This window comes from Chiloscyllium punctatum, chromosome 7 (genome assembly GCF_047496795.1).
Source record: "Chiloscyllium punctatum isolate Juve2018m chromosome 7, sChiPun1.3, whole genome shotgun sequence".
NCBI classification, from domain to species: Eukaryota; Metazoa; Chordata; class Chondrichthyes; order Orectolobiformes; family Hemiscylliidae; genus Chiloscyllium; species Chiloscyllium punctatum.
Window position 1 is genome coordinate 75538212 of NC_092745.1, and position 21477 is coordinate 75559688.

Sequence of the window (21477 nt, forward strand, 5' to 3'; positions counted from 1 at the left end):
GTCCCAGACATGCCTACAAGAATATTTAAAAGGCCAGGCTAATTGATGGTAGAGAGTGACCTCACTGTCCAATTAAGTACATCAAGGAGGCTCCTGAGTGAGGAGGACCAATGGGAAGCATTGACACATCAGCAACCTCACCAACCAATTTGGGACCTGAAGATTTATAATGGAGAAAGCAAAGATACCTCAAATCCACAATCTGAAGAAGAGGTCAGATTTTTAGATTTAAAATAATTAGAAGCTGCTTCAATTATTTTGACCACAAATTCTGAACAAGATTTTCAGCTGCCTCCTCAATGATCTGTCATCCTTCCTGGCTTACGATGATTTAACTCCTTACCAAACTGAGGCTGCCACATTAGTGTGGACATGTCCAGGCTGCTGTGAAGGAAGTGCTTTTCTGAAATCCTACTTGTCACAGAATAGGCCGAAATAAGCCCTATAATTATTAATAAATATCCTGAATTTATCACCCCACCTGCCCAGGAAGCAATCAGCACTCAACCTAATCATGAGCTGACCTTGTTAAAAATGGCTCCATGCTGGATCATGGGGGCAGATTGGCACAGTCACTGATGTTGTGCAATTATACACATGCCCACAACCCAACGTCATTTAAAGATTGTGTTCGAAATTTGTGTTCAGCTTCTTCATTTTAACGTAAAGACAGGCTGCACTTTTAACATAATATTTCTCATGTGTCACTGCTTTGGTAAACAAATCTAGTGGCAATCCAGAACAAAATATGATTCATCACTTTCAGGCCTATAATAAGATCAGTAGCTATTGAATCATAAAATCTATTACTATAGATAGCAATTCACTAATAAGTCCCAGTAATTTCAAAACTGTCACAATTGGAATTTTTTTAAAGTTCAAAAAAAGATTGAGTTACAAATAATTCCTGTTTTCACTCTGTTAATATCAAAAGCTTATAATACATTAGTATATTTAATGTAGGAAAAGCTTCAGTGAAGTGTTATTGAATGAAATTTGACACATACTGTGACTACATACTGTGATATAATGGCAGATGAAGAAAAGCTTAATTGAAGTAGTTTTTAAGGGGTATTTTAAGAGGGAAAAGTGCAACAGAAAGGCAGGCTTTTAATGAACATTTCCAGAGCTTAAGGTCTTGGCAGCTGAAGACACAATCACCAATTGTGGATTAGTTTGAATCAAGGATTCTATTGATTTTCTGCCAAGTAAAAGCAGCAATTCCACCAGCTTTTTAAAAATGAATTAACCTCTCAAAGATGAAAAACAGATGATAGAGACAGTTCAGATCATGTGCTTCATACCTTTGGTTGCATCAACATAATACCCATGGATGAATTTTGCCTGCATAATGCCAACCATTCTATTCCAGGCCATAATCACTCTTTGCTTGAAGAAATTCTTTGTTACATTAGCCATAAATTTTGGTTTCACTGGTTGTATCTCTTTGTTCCATAGTCATAAATTAACCTAGAATAATGTTCTGAATTATCTTTTACAACTTCACTTAGTATCTTGCAAAATCCATTTTCATTTGAAGCTTCAAGAATGAAGAGTTGATTTTTATTGAATTGGTAACATACATGCAAGTCAATGGATAATTAGGTATTTGTAACTACAGAAAAAAAGTTGTACAGTTATTATCCTAGGAAATCATATACTTATATGAGCATTTTCCCTCTCACTTAGCTTAGGCAGAGTATTTAATGTACTGTAAGATTTTGCATAAATCCATTTAAGTGCATCATTTTTGTTTGATGTCTTCTTCCAGATTTGAATAACAGTGAATATCTTCTACAATATGATACTATTTATACAATTATAAATCCTGGTTATGTATACACACATGAACATACAACTCAGGAGGAGCAGCAGGCTATTTAGCCCTTGACCTGCTCCACCATTCAATAAAATCCGATTGTAACTTGAAATTTGCATTCCTCCCTACCTCTGATGACCTTTCAACTCCTTGCTTAACAAAAATTTATCTAACTTCATTTTTACAATATTTCTTTTAGAGGTTTATAAAATCATGTGGGGCATGGATAGGGTAAATAGACAAGGTCTTTTCCCTGGGGTGGAGGAGTCCAGAACTAAAGGGCATAGGTTTAGGGTGAGAGGAGAAAGATTTAAAAGGGACCTAAGGGGCAACCTTTTCACGCAGTGGGTGGTGAGTGTATGGAATGAGCTGTGAGAGAAAGTGGTGGAGGCTGGTATAATCACAACATTTAAAAGACATCTGGATGGATATGTGACTAGGAAGGCTTTAGAGGGATATGGGCCAAGTGCTGGCAAATGAGACTAGATTAGCTTAGGATATCTGGTTGGCATGGACAAGTTGGACTGAAAGGTCTGTTTCCGTGCTGTACATCTCTATGACTATGACACCAAGGACTCTGCTTCCACCCCCTCTTCAGAGAGAGAGTTTCAAAGACACACCACATTCAGAGAAAAAAAATGGAATTGTCTAATCTTGGTTTTGAATGGACATCCCCTGATTTTTAAGGTCACTCCAATATCTACATTCTCCCATAAGAGGAAATGCCCTTTGAGGCCCTGTTGAGACCTATCAGCATCTTCTATAGTTCAATCAAGTTACGTCTTACTCTTCTAAACTCCAGCAGATACAAGCATAGTCTGTCCAATGTTTTCTTGGAAGACAACCTACCTATTCTAAGAATTGAGTAAACTTTCTCTGAACAGCTTCCAATGCATCTACATCCTTCCTTAAATAAGGTGACTAACACTGTGCAGTCCAGATGCAGTCTCAGCTGTGCTTTGTATAAATGAGTAAGAAGTCACATGACACCAGGTTATAGTCTAATAGGTTTATTTGAAATCACAAACTTTTGTAGTGCTGCTCCTTCATCAAGTGAAGGAGCAGCACTCAAAATGTTTGTGATTTCAAATAAACCTGTTGGACTATAAACTGGTGTCATGTGACTTCTGATTTTGTCCACCCCAGTCCAACACTGGCACCTCCACATCCTGTTTAACTGAAGCATAATCTCCCTACTTTGTATTCAACTCACCTTGCAATAAATAAAAACATTCTATTAGCTTTCCTAATCACTTGTTGTAACTGCACCCTCACCTTTTATGATTCATGTACAAGGATACCCAAATCCCTTTGTATCTTATCTTGGAGCTGAAGTAGGCCTTAGAGCCCATTGAGATTCCTCGACCATTCAAAGAGATCATGGCTGATCATCCTTAACTCCACTTTCCTGCCTTTGTCATAAATGTGTGATCCCTTATTCTGCAATCATGCCCTTTTATCCTAGATTCTCTCAGAAGGAGAAACAATCTATCCACATCTACCCTGTCAAGACCCTTAACAATATTGTATGTTTTGATAAGGTTGTCTCTCATTCTTCTATTTTCCAATGAGTACAGACCCAAGCTACTCAACCCCTCCTTATAAGACATCATAAGCCTCCATACTGGATATCAGCCAAGTGAACCTTCTGTGATCTGCCTCCAATGCAGCATAGCTTCAATTAGATAAAGGGCTCCAACTGTTCACAGAATTCTAGCTGCGGTCTGACTAGTGTCTTGTATCGTTCTAGCAAAACCTCCCTACTTTTATACTCCATTCTTCATGCTCCTTATACAACATTCCATGCGCCTTCCCTGTTACCTGGCAAACTTCAATGCTAGCCTTTTGTGAGTCATAAATAAAGACTCCCTAGTTGCTGTGTTCTGCAGTCTCTCTCGATTTAAGTAATATTCAGCTCCTCTATTCTTCCTGCTGAAGTGCACATCCTTATATTTTCCCACGTTATATTTCATCTGCAAAGTTTTTATCCTCCCTCTTCGTACCATCCTCACCAGTTACTTTTCCACCTATTTTAGTGTCATCCCAAACTTGACTAAAGACATTACTTGCTTCTTCCAGATCATTAATAAATATAGGAGAAAGTGAGGACTGCAGATGCTGGAGATCAGAGCTGAAAATGTGTTGTTGGAAAAGCGCAGCAGGTCAGGCAGCATCCAAGGAGCAGGAGAATCGAGGTTTCGGGCATGAGCCCTTCTTCAGGAATCTTTCCTGATTCCTGAAGAAGGGCTCATGCCCAAAAAGTCGATTCTCCTGCTCTTTGGATGCTGCCTGACCTGCTGCGCTTTTCCAGCAACACATTTTCAGCATTAATAAATATAGCAAATTGTGGCCCCGGCACTGTATCCTGTGATACATGACTAGTTACAAGTTGCAATCCAGGAAATGCACTATTTCTCTCCAAATTCTCTGTCATCTATTTGTTAGTCAATCATTTATCCAAACTCATATATTACCTCCAACACCATGAGCTCTTATCTTATTAGATAATATGTTTCTTTTCTAATCTGCCTGCCAAAATGCCAAGTTCACATTTTCCCATATCGTACACCATTTGCCAAATCTTTGCCCACTCACTTAATCTAGAAATATCTTTTCATAGCCTCCTTGAGTCCTCTTCACAACTTATTTTTCTACCTATCTCTTGGTGCCATGAGCAAATTTGGAAACACCTTCATCTCTTCATCCTAATCATATATATATATATATATAAAGTTGACATCCCATGTCACTGATCCATGTGGCACACCAATCTTACATTTTACTAATTTGAAAAAGACCCATTGACACTTACTGTCTGTTTCCTGTTAGCCAGCCAATCTTCTGTACAGGTCATTATGCTAGACACTGCACCATGAGCTTCTGTTTACTGCAATCTTCTTTGATGTGGCACCTTATCAAATGTATTTTATAAACCCAAGAACAGTACATCCACTGGTTCTCCTTCACCCATGTGTTCCTTCCATGAGTAAACACAAATGCAGCTTGTGTTTAATGAATTACTAAGATGAACTGTTATTGCTCTGTGGTGTTGCTCCCTGTTCCTCTGCTTCACAGTTCTTGACAATTATAGTGATTTAAGAAAAACATTCTCTCTGGATAGGGTTACCTCTGGTTGGTTTAGCAGTGATTATTAATTGCTATTTACCCTCTCTAGAACCACTACAATCCCAATGGATTTTTTTTTGTAGTGGGAGTCACCTATAGGCCATAATAAGGACGGCAGATTTCCTTCCTGAAGCACATGTGTGAAATAGTTGGAAATATTAACTTCTGTTACCTGCTGTGACATTTCAAGCTTTTCTCGTTATTTTTTCATATTCCCCTATTTGAAATTTATTGTGATGTGAATTGACTGACAAAGCTGCTGTTTTTTAAAAAAAATTGAAAATCTTCTCAGAAGTTAACCATGTAAATTTGATGCACACTTTGCATTTACAGTACATTGCATTGCTAGTTTGAAAAAAAAACACAGCAAAGCAATCCCTATTCAAGGTGATTCCACACTGTTTTCTTTTGTGTGAAGTGCTCATTGAATTTCTATAAATTTTGCATCAGGGTTAAGTTAAAACTGAGTGATAGATGTGTTATTTACCCGGCCTATATCATAAACTGAAGACAAGATGTAAACTAGTTGGAGCTGGCAAAGTTTTAAAGGCCAACCTAAAAATTATTGAGCCTATTTATTTGCTCAGAACCAGTGAGGTTAATAGACACATGTAAATAGAGCATCAGGCACCAATCAAATAAAACAAGTCAGATGATATCATGAACCACAAGAGAACTATGTTCAGCATCTAAACTGTGATGAGACTACTGCCTTTCAACTCCCCCTCACTGTCAAGATTTATGATGTGTATTAGACAAGAAATGGTCTTTTAAAATAAATTGTTTAATATTCTGATTTCACTTTTTTTTTGGTTTGGAAGACTTTAAGCGTTTTTTGAAAGCAGTGTTGTGTGATGTGACACTTAAGATTTATCTGCAGTTTTAAATTGCAGGATCTGACCACAGTAGCATGATAGGATCACATGACTGAGCCTACACTTAGTTTCTGTGATTTCTTTTCTCCTAGTATGTGACTTGTACAGAAATAAAATATTTAAAAATAGACCCTACTTGGCTACAGATCATTGGTGAAACATTTAAATAAAGTCTTCTTGAAATATGATACTTCTTTTTCATAGAGATTTGTTTTTACATGAATCTGAACTGGAATTAAAAGACTGGGATTAATCGGTTTTCTTACACCTGACGAAAAGCCCAATTTGAATTTTTTGCATTAGTTAGTACTTTACGGATTCAAATACAGATGCAAATGATCCTATTTGTTTGCAGCAGATAAATTGGGCTTTTCTTGTTCTTGTTCAGTGTTTTAGACAAACCATACACTTAATTCTTTCCTTTTCTGGAGCAGGGTGGAGCAGGGCTTTGAAATAGCAAATGAAAAAAGAACTAATCCAAAAGTTTCCTTGCTGTAGGGTTGGATCTCATTTCTACAATTGACATGCTGTTCATATTTCAAGAAACAGTGCAAAACACCAGTAAGTACAGTAGGGCTGTTTAATATTTCAATTTTCTCCCATTCTAAAGCTAGTGATTCATGCTAGTACATAACCGGCACAATATTGGATAAAAGATAATGTTGGGCTGCAACATGTGTTTGATCTAATGCAGGCAGCAGACAAAATTTGTGTTGACCTCTCATTTTCGTGGTTGCAGTGTGCTTGGTATTATTCCTATTTCTTTTCTTTCATTCACGAGATGTGGGTTTAGTGGGCTTGGCCAGCATTTATTGTGGATCTCTAGGTATTATTGAGAAAGTGGTAGTGTGTTGTTTTGTTGAACAACTGCACCATTTGATATAAGTACACCCACGATGCTGTGAAGAAGAGCACTCCAGAAATTTAGCCCAGTTTCACTGAAGGAATGTTAGGTTTCAAAATCAGCATGGTGTGTGGCATGGAGGGGAATTGCAGGTGGTGGTGTTCCCATGTATGTGCTGACCTTGTCCTTCCAACTGGAGGTGGTCATGGGTTTGGAAGGTGCTGTATGAGAAGCGTTGGTGAATTTCTGCAATGCATTTTTTAAGTGGTACATACCGCTGCCACTGTGTGTTAGTGGTGGAGAGAGTGAATATTTGTGGATATATTTGACAGTTACATGGCTGCTTTGTGTTGAATGGCATCAAGCTTGTTGAATGTTGTTGGAGCTGCACTCACCCGGGCAATTGGGTAGTATTCCATCACACTCCTGACCACACGCCTTATAGATGGTGGTTAGGCTCTAGGGAAGAAAGGAAGTGAGCTATTCACTGCAGGATTTCTGATCTGCTCTTGCAGCCACAATTTTTATCTGGCTAGTCCAGATCATTTTTTGGTCAAGGCTAACCCACCTGGATTTTAAAAGGGGAGGAATTCAGTGATGAACATGCCACAGAATGTCAGTGGGTAATGGTTAGATTGTCTCTTGTTGTCCATTATGTTTTCCCATATGATACCAATAAAACACGATGTATTCTGCTTTTAGTTGAACATAAGCTAATTTCAACAAAACAAATTTTACCAGAAAATAGCTTGTAAATATCATTCATTCCATGGATTCATTTGTTTAGTTTCTATAATAATGCTTGTTCATCTGCTGCCTTTTTGGACAGCTTCAAAACATTTATTTCAGAACAGTATCACTTTGCAGAAATGAAGCTTTTATGTCGATTGATCTTCATTCCAGAGAATACATGGCCAAAAAAATTAAAACACATTTTTGTGATTGCTTTTCCAGCTGTGAGTGAGTATATTCCAGATATTCTGATGGCCAAAGAGCCATTTCTTCTGTGTAGACAGGAATTGTGCATTGGGACCATATAGAATTCCCTTTATAGCTGACCCTGTGGGAATTGCCCTGGCAAATTGAATGTTTTGATGGGCAATTCCTCTCTGTTTGGAACCCTCTGAAAAGGGACATTGAAGGTGGTGTTTGCTGAGGTATGTGATTCACTTCAGCTTATGATACCCAGTTGCCCAGACTGTATATCCAGGTGTTATATACTCCAAGGAAAAGTTACAAGAATAGAAAACCTACTGTTAACTCCTGCGTAACTATTAAATTGATGGCCCAATTCATTCACAACTGAACCTACACCCCTGATACCCCTGCACCTCTCCTGCACCACCCCTGTCCCCTTACACCTCTAGGACTGCTTACAACCACCCTCCCACAGCTAGGTGAGCTTCCACTGATCTGACCTAATTCCACCCCTCCCCAACTCAATTCTACCAGACCAGACAGTACCCACAGTGTTCCCCCACCTCATTATTCCTGGCTGGAGGCCTGTGTGCTGCCTGTATTTTACAATCCAATCAAAGTCAAAAATAGAGTTTCTGACCTTCTTCAGAATAGCTGAGCCTGTTGGCCAATGTCTGGATCACCCAAAAATTCTCAAAATGTCTAGGAATTTGTCTTGTCTCAGCCTTATAAGTGCCGTCTGCAATGACTTTTTCAGTTCAAATCCATACATGGGACAAGGTTGCTGCAGCTTATATATCTCAGAATAAACTTCAAACACTCTCCAGTTCTCTAACTCTGGTTGTTTTCTCTCTCATATTACTCACTTGTTGTATTTATTGGCAGTTGGTAAGACTTCAGGGTCATGTGGACTTTTGCTTCTAATTCTGTTCTGAGACTGTTTGGTAGTGCTTATTTCATTAGGTAATTTATGGCCTGAACTTGCGCTGTCTGTCTGTTGAGACTGTGAGGTGATTTACTTGCACAATCAGAGGGTCTTTTTTCAGTACACATTCATTTTCTGATGCAAGAGTCACTTCTGAACAATAATTGTACAGCGCTTTCTTACTCTCTGATCATTTTATTCTCAATCACATGCTGCCAGTCCAGGGATCTTGCTTCTTGACCAACATCCTGAATTCTCAACCAATATGTAAACTCGCTAGCAGCTCTTTTTCTGTGTTCCCAAATTCATAGGAGTATATAACACCTGGATATACAGTCTGGGCAACTGGGTATCATAAGCTTGTCCTGGGTGTCACTGATATCCAGCTCTTGCTTGACTGTACTCTGTCCTTCAGGAGCTTAATCACAAGGAGCAAGCTACCTTATTTATATATAGCTGTTGTTCAAATCCAGTATTTTGTAATTAATTTTTATTAATCATGTGGAATTGTTTTATAGTCTATCACATTAGCAAGACTCTTCAGTTCTCTATAACCCTATATTTTATAATATATCATATCTTCTGAATTGATTTGTTTGAGATGGCCTTTCACAATTCATGAGAGCTCTACCATACTCCACCTCCTTCCTCCTTCCTCTTTAAGTAGCTTGTCATGTTCTTAGCTAACTCTCCATATCCAGCTGGGGCCCAAAGCAGAAACTCCCAGAGATTGGGAGCAAGTGGTTTGTGCAAAATCCTTGAAATGAGATCCCAGCTTTTGAATGCACATTCTCTGCATTTTAACTTTATTCAGCAGGACAAACCTCCAAACACTTCAGTTAACTCAGCAGTGGCCAAAATCATTTAACACTAACCTGAAATTAGTTGATGAGGGTATTAAATTGTGTTCCTGTAGCTGCTTCTTCCTTGCTACCAAGTGCTCAAATGTACAAAATTTGCTAAAGCGTTGAGGCCAAAAATAGTACCACGGAAGTCAAATCAATTTGTGATCACCTGACATTCCATCTGGCATTTGTATTAAGGACCGCATCAAAATGTCTTCTCACTAGCAACGAGACGTTAAATATAGGGGCCGATGCCAGCTTAGGACCCAAAATGATACCTTCAGCGCCGTTACTACAAAATGCTTTGCAAGTAAGTTTTGTGGCAAATTGCTTACTCATAGGTTTAAGGTGAGAGGGATAAGGTTTAAACAGGACCTGAGAGGCAACTTTTTCACATAGAGGGTTTTGCGTGCATGAAACAAGCTGCCGAAAGAAGTCATTGAGGCGAGTGTGATTGTAAAATTTAAAAGACATTTGGACAGGTTCATGAATAGGGAAGGTTTAAAGGATTATGGGCCAAATACAGGCAAATGGGACTAGTTCAATTTAGGAAACCTGGTCATCACTGATAAGTTGGACTGAAGGGTCCATTTCCATGTTGTAAGACTTTTATGTCTGTATGTGCCATGTGTGAATTCATATATCGGATGCTGCAAATTTACTTGATCTTGGATTATAGAAAGTCCAACTTGATACAGGCTCCATTTATGCGACATATATATGTGCCAGGGTCACAAGAGGGAGTAGGAGCTGAGCTGTTATTTATTTTCTCACCCTGTCTTTTAGTTCAGGAGAATCAATGCAAATACAACATCCTACTGCTATTTAAACTGAGCAGTCTAGTAATGAAACATTGGACAGCCTTACTTCACACAGTGCAGTTTCCCATTGCTATGTGTACTTGCCATTGAGTTATTGATGAAACCTTTAATTCATCTTTTAAAGACTACTAAATTATATTTCTTGACTTTAGTATATTTCTAGCTTTCACAGGATCTTGTTTTAATCAGTTTATTCTTTTTAGGTATCAGAATGAACATCAAATGTTGGACTGCTGGAGACCTTTCGCTGTTTGTCTGTAATTTAAAGCCAAGTGTGTGGAAAATCAGCAAGTCTGTAAAATATAGAATACACCACCTGGATGTGTTGTAAGTAAATGAAAACTTGGTAAGCTAGTTTGTTGACATTTTTTAGCTGACCAAGAGTCTTTGACGTCAGGAAGCCAAAATATCGTGTTCATGTAGCGACCAGTCTTTGGTTGAGAGATTGTATGAGGGCTATTCCCAAAACTGTTTCAATATGTTCCATCACAGACTAGGTAATGGAATGTGCCTGAAATTTCACACATGCTGACTTTAATTTCTGTTGTATTAAAAAAAAAGGTTGCCACCTTCTAGTATTACCTCTACTACTGGACATTAACAGAAGGAGCAATATTGATTGCTGATGAGCAGTATTACATAATTCAGTGGATTGTGGGTAGAAATGAGTGGAACAAGTCCATCAAAAATCTGAGGTGTAAGTGAGGTGGGCATCAGGTTTCCATTCTAAGTGGTGCTTGAGAAGGTCAGAGCAAAAGTATTTTACCAACCTGATCTTGCTAACCATTAAGTATACTTTGGTAGTGTAAGAGGAAAATGAGTGGTAGAACACAATAGCATTGGGCAACAGGGCAGTTTAGAAATTAAGGCTGGAATAGACTGAGAATTGCAATCAGCTTGTATGTCCCTGAATAGTAGAGAAATTTCTGTTAAATTTAAGTAAATTTTTTTCTAAAAAAATTTGTGTAACCTAAAAAACAAACCAAATTTATTTTGAATAATTTTCCCTTTAAAACTCCAAAACAAGTTTAAATTTTTATTTGAATGACCAAAGAGGGGCATTGAATTTTTTATTTGTTTAATTTTTTAATGCTGATTTTTCCTGTTTCGTAAAAAAGTGACAGACATGTCTCACATCATCCAAATGATTTTGTTTGTGTGTGAATGTGGATATCAGAAATATTTGAACAAAGTCAAACATTTTGGTTTGACACCAAACATAACTGAAATGCCAACTTCACTCCACAGGTACAATCTTGCCTGATGATTTGTTTAAGATTTTGTTGTTTTCTATCTTGAAGAGTAAAAGCCATTTTTGATTTCACAATTTTGTGAAGGATTGATACCTAATTTGCTCCTGTCATTTTCAGATCTTTTGACCAGGAAGAAGGCAATTTGTCAATGTATATGAATGACTGCGTGCAACATCACATAATTAAGTGCACAATATCTTCTGTTGATTTAAATCGCAAGTATTTCATTTGGATAGAACTGATCACAAATTCTGGAACTTTCCGGTCACCTTTGATGTCTGTCACCCCTATTAATGTAGGTAAGTCGAGAGAGACTCAAAGTGTTCTTCCAATGTTCTTGAGTTCTAAATTCTCTTGTACGTGATACCATGAAGGTCAAAATGCTGAGCAAACATGAGGTATCTCAAGTAATAATGATTGGATTATGCCAAATTGAGCTTTCCATTATAAGAAACAGGAATTAGTAAGTGCTATAAAGGGACATATCTGAACATTTGATAGTGACCCATCTCAGGTGCTTTGTTTTACACCTTAGGGATTTGTCCTCAACTGATAGCCATATATTAATGGTATTTCATTGAACGCAAGTAGTAGGTGTTAAATGGGCTTTTCCCTGACTCCATATAAAGAGACACTTAATGAAGTGGGGTGTGGCTGAGTTTGAAGGTTTTTGTTTAGACAATAAACAATAGGTGCAGGAGTAGGCCATTCTGCCCTTCGAGCCTGCACTACCATTCAATATGATCATAGCTGATCATCCTTAATCAGTATCCTGTTCCTGCCTTATCTCCATAACCCTTGATTCCACTATCCTTGAGAGCTCTATCCAACTCTTTCTTAAATGAATCCAGAGACTGGGCCTCCACTGCCCTCTGGGGCAGAGCATTCCACACAGCCACCACTCTCTGGGTGAAGAAGTTTCTCCTCATCTCTGTCCTAAATGGTCTACCCCATATTTTTAAGCTGTGTCCTCTGGTTCGGCACTCACCCATCAGGTTTCCTGCCTCCAGAGTGTCCAATCCTTTAATAATCTTATATGTCTCATCAGATCCCCTCTCAGTCTTCTAAACTCAAGGGTATACAAGCCCAGTTGCTCCAGTCTTTCAGTGTAAGGTAATCCCGCCATTCCAGGAATTGACCTAGTGAACCTACGCTGCACTCCCTCAATAGCCAGAATGTCTTTCCTCAAATTTGGAGACCAGAACTGCACACAGTACTCCAGGTGTGGTCTCACCAGGGCCCTGTAGAGCTGCAGAAGAACCTCTTTGCTTCTATACTCAATCTGTCTTGTTATGAAGGCCAGCATGGTATTAGCCTTCTTCACTACCTGCTGTACCTGCATGCTTACCTTCATTGATTGGTGTACAAGAACACCCAGATCTCTCTGTACTGCCCCTTTACCTAAATTGATTCCATTTAGGTAGTAATCTGCCTTCCTGTTCTTGCCACCAAAGTGGATAACCATACATTTATCCACATTAAACTGCATCTGCCATGCATCTGACCACTCACCTAACTTGTCCAGGTCACCCTGTAATCTCCTAACATCATCATCACATTTCATCCTGCCACCCAGCTTAGTATCATCAGCAAATTTGCTAATGTTATTGCTAATACCACCTTCTATATCATTAATATATATTGTAAAAAGCTGTGGTCACTACTCTTTGTTTCCTGTCAGCCAACCAACTTTCAATCCAAGTTAGTACTTTGCCCCCAATACCATGCGCCCTAATTTTGCTCACTAACGTCCTTTGTGGGACTTTATCAAAAGCTTTCTGAAAGTCCAGGTACACTACATCTACTGGATCTCCCTCATCCATCTTCAGAGTTACATCCTCAAAAAATTCCAGAAGGTTAGTCAAGCATGATTTCCCCTTCATAGTCCATGCTGACTCTGACCTATCCTCTGACTATTCAGATGAGTCGTAATTTCATCCTTTATAATAGACTCCAGCATTTTTCCCACCATTGAGGTCAGACTAACTGGTCTATAATTTCCTGTTTTCTCTCTCTCAAAAAAGGTGAGACAACATTAGCCACCCTCCAATCCGCAGGAACTGATCCCGAATCTATTGAACTCTGGAAAATAATCACCAACGCATCCACGATTTCTCGAGCAACCTCCTTCAGCACCCTGGGATGTAGACCATCAGGCCCCGGGGACTTATCAACCTTCAGACCTAACAGTCTCTCCAACACCAATTCCTGTCAAATATAAATTCCCTACAGTTCAGGTCCTTCAGCCACTGTTACCTCAGGGAGATTGCTTGTGTCTTCCTCAGTGACCACAGATCTGAAGTACCAATTCAATTCTTCTGCCATTTCTTTGTTCCCAGTAATATATTCCCCTGTTTCTGTCTTCAACGGCCCAATTTTAGTCTTAACCATTTTTTTGCCTTTCACATACCTAAAAAAGCTTTTACTATCCTCCTTTATATTTTTGGCCAGTTTACTTTTGTACCTCATTTTTTCTCTGCGTATTTCCTGCTTAGTAATCCTCTATTGTTCTTTAAAAGCTTCTCAGTCCTCCATTTCCCACTTATCTTTGCTATTTTATACTTTTTCTCTTTTAACTCTATATGTTTCTTAACTTCCCTTGTCAGCCACGGCCACCCATACCTCCTTCTAGGATCTTTCTTCCTTTTTGGAATGAACTGATCCTGCATCTTCTGCATTATACACAGAAATATCCGCCATTGTTCCTCCACTGTCATCCCTGCTAAAGTATTGCACCATTGAACTTCGGCCAGCTCCTCCCTCATAGCTCCATAGTTCCCTTTATTAAACAGAAATATTGTCACTTCCGATTGTACCCTCTCCCTCTCAAATTGCAGATTGAAGCTTATTGTATTATGGTCACTACTTCCCAATGGCTCCTTCACTTCGAGGTCCCTGACCAATTCTGGCTCGTTGCACAATACCAGACCCAGAATTGCCTTCTCCCTGGTCGGCTCCAGCACCAGCTGTTCTAAGAATCCATCTCTGAGGCACTCCACAAAGTCTCTTTCTTGAGGTCCAATATCATCCTGATTCTCCCAGTCTACCTGCATGTTAAAATCCCCCATAAGAACTGTAGTAACATCTTTGCGACAGGCCAATTTCAGCTCCTGATTTAAGTTACATCTGACATCCAGACTACTGTTTGGGGGCCTGTAGATAACTCCCAAGAGGGTCTTTTTACCCTTAGTATCTCTCAGCTGTATCCACACTGACTCTACATCCCCTGATTCTAGGTCCCCCCACGCAAGGGACTGAATATCATCCCTTACCAACATGGCCACCCCACCCCCGCTGCCCATCAGCCTGTCCTTACAATAGCACGTGTAGCCTTGAATATTCATTTCCCAGGCCCTGTCCACTTGAAGCCACGTCTCAGTTATCCCCACAATACCGTATCTGCCAATTTCCAAAAGAGCCTGAAGCTCATCCATCTTATTTCTAATGCTTCGTGCATTCATGTATAGTATTTTTAATTTGTTACTGTCCTCACCCTTCCCATCAATTCCTTTTTCACTCAACCTTACAGCATGATCCCTTTCTGAGTTTTCTGCTTCATTGATACAGTTGTCTTTCTTGACTTCCCTTGTTCTAACTTTCCCTCCAATTTCCTTCTTAAACATCTAGTTTGTTCTCCCCCCCCCCCCCCCCCCCCCCCCACTACTTAGTTTAAACGTAGCTGTGTTGCAGTAGCAAACCTGCCTGCCAGAATGCTGGTCCCTAACCTGTTAAGGTGCAGACCATCTGTCTTGTAGAATTTATGCTTACCACAAAACATACCCCAGTGATCCAAGAATTGAAATCCTTGCTTCCTGCACCAGTTCCCCAGCCACATGTTCAAGTCTATTATCTCCCTGTTTCTGGCCTCACCAGCTTGAGGAACTGGAAGCAAATTGGAGATAACCACCTTGGACATCCTGCTTTTCAGCCTTCTTCCTAGTTCTCCGAAGTCCCGCTGTAGTATGTTCTTCCTCTTCTTCCCGACATCATTTGTGCTGTCATGTACCACCACCCCTGGCTCTTCACCTTCGTCCATGAGGATTTCCTGCACTCTGTCTGTGATGTCTTTAACCCTGGCACCAGGAAGGCAACACACCATCCTTAAGTCCCGTCTGCTGCCACAAAAACCCCAATCGGTTCCTCTTACTATGGAGTCCCCTATTACCAAAGCTCTGTGTGATTAACAGACCTGGCTGCCTCGCGGACTGGCAGTGTCATCTGTCTCTACAGTTTCCAAAAGATTCAACTTGTTCCTGACAGGTACCTCCCCCGGGGTCTCTTGCACCTGTCTCTTCTCTGCCTTCCTCATCGTCTGCTCTCTTCTGGTACGATTGGTGTAATAACCTCGCTGAAGGTCTTGTCCAGAAAGGTCTCGTTCTCTCGGATGAGCCTAAGGTCCTCGAGCTCTTTCATCAGTGCTGCAATATGCTCTGTCAGTAGCTGAACATGCACACACTTTCCACACTTATACGAGCCAGACACACCAGAGTCGCTGACCTTCCACATCAAGCACGTAGCACACTGAACCAGCTTGGCAGTCATGTCTTCACCCTCTTCAACTGTGGCTTAATCACTTCACTCAACCTCCTTGTCAAAGACTCCTGAGCTAAAGCCTCACTGTTCAATCCACAGGAACTTCCTTGGACCCTCTTTTTGGGGCAAGTCTGTGGACTTTTAATTTAGGTTAGAGGAGGAGGGAGGGAGGGAGACCCTTACTTTGTAGGACCTGGGGTCTAGAACACACCCACTCAAATAACAATCACTTACCTTCCCAACCGGCTCTGCGCTCTGCCTTCACTTCTGCCCAGCTCCCACCGCTCTCTGATGCGAAAAGTTTCTGACATTTATCTCAATAAATACATGTGCGACTGAGTAAAGATTTGCTCTTGTAATATCTTTAATGAATTGACTGTCCAGAGATCAGCACTAACTGCAATATAATTGTTTTGTTTTTTCAGACATTTTAGGGTCTGCCTGAGTGAAAGACAAATTACTGGCACTTTTTGTTACTTATACTTGTTTATTAATAACTGAACAAAACACCTCTTAATGTAATTGAGAACATGTATATAAAAAATGGGATGAGCTGGTTTCAGCATGAGGAAACCTCTAAATTTAATAGAAGATTGAAGTGATTACTTGGGATATGCTGCCTATAGAGCTTTGAGTCATACCTTTACATTAATTTAATAAAAACAGAGCCAATGGATGACAAATGTTGTGTGGTTATATCTAAGACCATTGATATTCATGCGAACTAGAAAACTGGGCAATGTTTCCTCGTATGTCAAATTTAGCCAAAATATTTGGGTTTCTGAGCGCCATGCCAGTTACAGTTCAGAACATGCTGCTGTGACGTTCAATAACTATACTTTGACCTTGATTTTCTTCACTGATTTTGTATTCTCTCCCAGCTTCTGTTAGCAACTCCTTATGGTGGCTTAATTGATACTGGAAATTGAATCTGAAATCCACGCATTAATAATCCACGCATTAATAAGTCCTCTTTGTAATAAAATATGATGCTGTCCTATTCCTGTATTCAAAGTGATTTCATAAAATGTATGATTTCTGTAAATTAAAGTCAATGTTAAAGATTCAGTGGCCATTCATAGTACCAATTTTACTTTTAAAAGCCAGCTTTCAGTAAAGTGGTAACATTAGGGAAAATTATTAAACCGACAGCATTAATAGTGCTATGTTATAAGTAAGTTGCAATATAAGAACAACGACTCTGTTACTCTTCATTAGATAGTGAGCTAAGAAACCAAACCCACTATTCCCAGAGTGATGTGAAAAAGTAAAGATTTTGTAAAAGTACGCAAGATTCCACAATTTACCTGCCTTTATAGATCCAGGTTAATGGATACTATGGCTGAGGTTCTGCACTTAATGAGAATAACTACCTGTTACAAATAAATAGATCCCAGCCACAGGTAAACATCTATGAAAGTTCACCTGTAACTCCACTAGTTGATACTCTGACCTCCTTATAAAACTCCCCCTGAACACACGCAAGGCCGAATCTTACTGCTCTTTGGTTGGGTGAGTTGCATCACATATTTACATATTGCATCACTGACTCTCACTGGGAGGCCAAAGGTTTATTCTTGCTGCACGTTCCCAAACTTGTGATACTGATTAATGAAGCCCTTCTTATGGCGAGAACCTTGTCCAAATTCTGCCCCCATCTTGGCACACACTATTCCTGGAGAAACTTGCCATTTACTGGAGATCCCAGAATTGACTGGCATCCTGGGTACCAGCAACAAATTTTAAAGGCTGCTGTGCATTGTTCGACTGGAGCTGCCTTCCATAGTTCCTCACATTTGCCCTAAATATGGTAGACGGAGGGGGAATCACTGCCCGTCTTTGCAGGTATGCTACTGATTGATTTGGTGGTGCACAGGCTGGAAGGCATAACAGTAAACTGTGCCAAACCTGTCTCAGTCTCAGCCAGCTGGACTTTAGGAAGAAGGTTATTGTCCTTCTCTACTTTTCCATTGTCATCTCTCTGATACCTCACTCTCACTCAATCTCTGCTGTTGCACTCACTGGCCAACAAGGCACGTGCTCTACCGCTCTCCCTAATGAATACCCATTGCTCCTCACCCTCCCTCACCTGTGAAACCACTAATCCAACATGCCTTCTGCACTGCCTACTCAATCGCTCGGGAAACCTCCTCACTTGCATCAATGGTAGTTAATAGCTGTGCCACCCACTTTTTTGCATTGTTAATAACTGCCTCTTAGTGTCATTCCATTAGGAAAACAGCTCAACAAAGGGCCAAAAGAGTCAAAATGAGTGATGGGCCACCTGTCATTCAGCACCTCACCCCTTCTGAGAAGCAGATTCTAACTCTGACTGCTACAATCAGGGCCTGTCAGAAGCTGCCCTTGACCTACTGCGTCACAATTTCCTATGCAAAGGCTATTCCCTTGATTGGACTGAAACCTGTAGACAACCATGGCAAGCTTCCTGGATTTCTGTCTGTGTTAAATGGCAGAACAAGGAAGTAGTAATATGAGCCTTGTACATCTGGCTGAGTGACCAAAGTGCAAAAAGGCAAGACCAGGCAATGCAAGATAGGGATGCTGTGAGCTTACAGGTAGGCCCAGAGTGAGTGTGTGCTGTGAAAGCCAATGAAGAGCCCAGAGTTTCATTTTGGGAGTCCAGTCCATGAGCTGGGTGTCTGTGCCTGAAACAGGGTCCTTGCTGCGGTGTGAAATTGATAATTGCAGGTCCAGCTTGATGTGCAGAACCACCCTGTAAATGGATCGGAGATGTACCATGAGGGTTCATGGATGCTGGCACACGTTGGATGTCAATGTCTGTGAACGTGGAGGCATGTGGTCAGTGTCCATGGAGAATGCTCTGAGATATCGGTGCCTTGTGTCCACAATGGAGGGTTTTAGAGCAGGTGGTGATTTGATTCTGCTCTGGATTCCATGTTGGGTTTTCCTGATAGTTAGATTGTGTGGTGAGTTTGATATGAGTGAAAGCCTTGGTGAGCTGTGTTGTTAATAAGATGTTTAATAAGCAATAATTAGCTTCAGCTGGGAACTTGCTACCTCACAGGAATCTTGCTTCATTGCTTGAGAAAAATGTAAATGATACAGTGACATAATCTCTGTTGAGACAGGCTTTACCAAACATCTCACCAGATTCTGTCATGTGTCTCACAGTAGCCCACATTGCTTAGAACCTGAAAACGTTTCACCAATGTAGACAGACCAATAAACATTAGTGTCAAAGTTAGAGGGAAAAATGATCCTCTCCACTGGGTTCACTGAGATGATTTTTTTTTGTCTTGCCAGGATTTGCTGCTCCTCAATCTCTCTTCTCCAGGAGCTTTTCACTTTCTTGCAGGAGACACAATAATGAATTCATAACTTATTGGCTACAGCAACAGATAAGGGAAAATGAATGGGCTTTCTTCAGGCTTTAGTTATTTTTTCCTGCAGTGAAAGAAAACATTACATGCCTGTCCAGAGGTCCATAGGCTTCCAAACATATCATTCACACCCACAAGATGTTCACCTACTAGGGAGTCGATCACATATTTGTTGGCAGGCTTTGTCATTGACAATCATCTGAAACTAATCAGCTACTTCTTGTGAGCTAAATCTCTATGGGGTGACATGGTGGTTCAGTAGTTAGCACTGCTGCCTCACAGCACCAGGGGCCTGGGTTTGATTCCCACCTCAGGCAACTGTCTGTGTGGAGTTTGCACATTCTCTCCAGGTGCTCAGGTTTCCTCCCACAGTCCAAAAATGTGCCGGTCAGGTGAATTGGACATGCTAAATTGCCCATAGAGTTAGGTGCATTAGTCAGAGGTGTGATATATAGGGCAAGGGAATGGGTCGGTGTGGACTTGTTGGGCCTGTTTCCATACTGTAGGGAATCGAATCTAATCTAATCTAGTCTAATCTAATCTTGGCTCTAGCCCATTTACACCAGTCCTTGTATAAGCAATAATGTAAACCTCTTACAATTGAGTGTTGCAGCCTGCTTTTAAAAAATACAGCAACTCTTTCCACTATCCTTCATCTTTTAAAAAAGGTTATTTTACCTTTTCAGTCCACAACCAAAAATGCAAAGAAAAAGATACAGTCCTTAGTATAGTTTCTTCAAAACTTTCCTTATATTACTAAATACAATAATAAGACTGTGCATCTCTCTTGTACTGATTTTGTCATTTCTATTTCCATTCTGGCTTGTCAGTCCACAATTTAACTAGGTTTAGTGTATTTAGAGTCAAACTTTGAAAATATTACATTGACACATCTTGTACTCATCATTAACTCAAAGGACAATGGTTTTATAATGTGTGGAGTCTTGGATTTGGGTGGAAAATCAAATGAGTCGAATATCCATTTAGAGAAACAATGTTAAAGAGTGAAAGGGAGAAACATTTGCCAATTCATGTTTCATGCATTACTCATTCTCTGGTCAGCTTTTCTTCAGATCTGAATATTTCCCAATAATTCATTTCAAGATGTTCAGTTTGTCATATAACAATGCGATGCATCTATGTTGAATGGCTTTGATATATTGTTTATTTAAAATGACAGACCTGCATGTCAATTCAGTGAGTTAGCTATTAACATTTTGTGCTACCATAAATTGGCCATGTCCTATAAAATAAGCATTATGTTCTCCACTTGTATCTGCTAGAACTTTGAATAGCTACCAAAAATGAGAAAAACTCAGTAGCAAACTGAAGCAGATCAGAAAAGGAGATCAAAGAACCAACTTGGAAGAGTCAAAGAAAAGTTAAAGCATTGCTTTAAAATTATAAATGGAATAGTCATACTTATCCCTTGCAAGTAATTTGTATTTAACTTTGGAAATGTTAAAACATTTTCTCTTACAAACATCTCCAGTTTTATTTCCTGGCCTAGTGTCTCCTGTAGACCGGCCTAAATAGCTCTGGAGGCCAGAAGGGAGGCTTTCGGCTCAGGTCAGTTATGGATTTGGCAGTGGGTAGCTGTACCGTGATAGCATGGATCTGCATTCTATCTTAACTCTGGAAACTAATCAAGATGTGCTATCAATTTGAAAATATATTGTTAAAAATCACACAACACCAGGTTTAATTGGAAGCACTAGCTTTTGGAGCGCCGCTCTGGACCGAAAGCTAGTGCTTCCAATTAAACCTGTTGGACTATAACCTATGTCATTTTTAACTTTGTGCACCCCAGTGCAACATCGGCATCTCCAAATCATGAAAACATATTGATCTCCTGCTGGCCTAATAGCATATTGCAGTTTGTTTGAACGGAGTCATGCAGGTAGAATGTTTTAAAAGCATATCTATGTTGTGGAGTTAACCAGCTTATCTGGTCAATAGTAGGATCAGTAATTGTCCTGGGTTAGGGTTAGGCGGTCCAGTAAAAAGCAACTGCATCTTATCTAAAAGAAAGATTAAAAGGATGTTAAAAATTGGAATTAATAATCGAAAGACCTATCGGAAGGATGTTGTGAAACTTGAAAGGGTTCAGAAAAGATTTATAAGGATGTTACCAGCGTTGGAGGATTTGAGCTGTA

At 39.9% G+C, this 21477-nt stretch overlaps 1 protein-coding gene across 4 annotated transcripts in view; it reads left to right on the forward strand.

The window, feature by feature from the left end:
• Positions 1-21477, forward strand: part of lepr (leptin receptor) — a 117236-nt gene that overhangs the window by 24140 nt on the left and 71619 nt on the right. For all 4 annotated transcript variants that reach the window (XR_011961130.1, XR_011961129.1, XM_072574070.1 and 1 more), the window contains exons 4-5: positions 10377-10500; positions 11544-11725. Coding sequence is in view for 2 of the 4 variants with exons in the window: in XM_072574070.1 (XP_072430171.1) it covers positions 10377-10500; positions 11544-11725 (306 nt within the window). In the remaining 2 variants the exon portion in view is untranslated. The remainder of the gene's footprint in view (positions 1-10376; positions 10501-11543; positions 11726-21477) is intronic.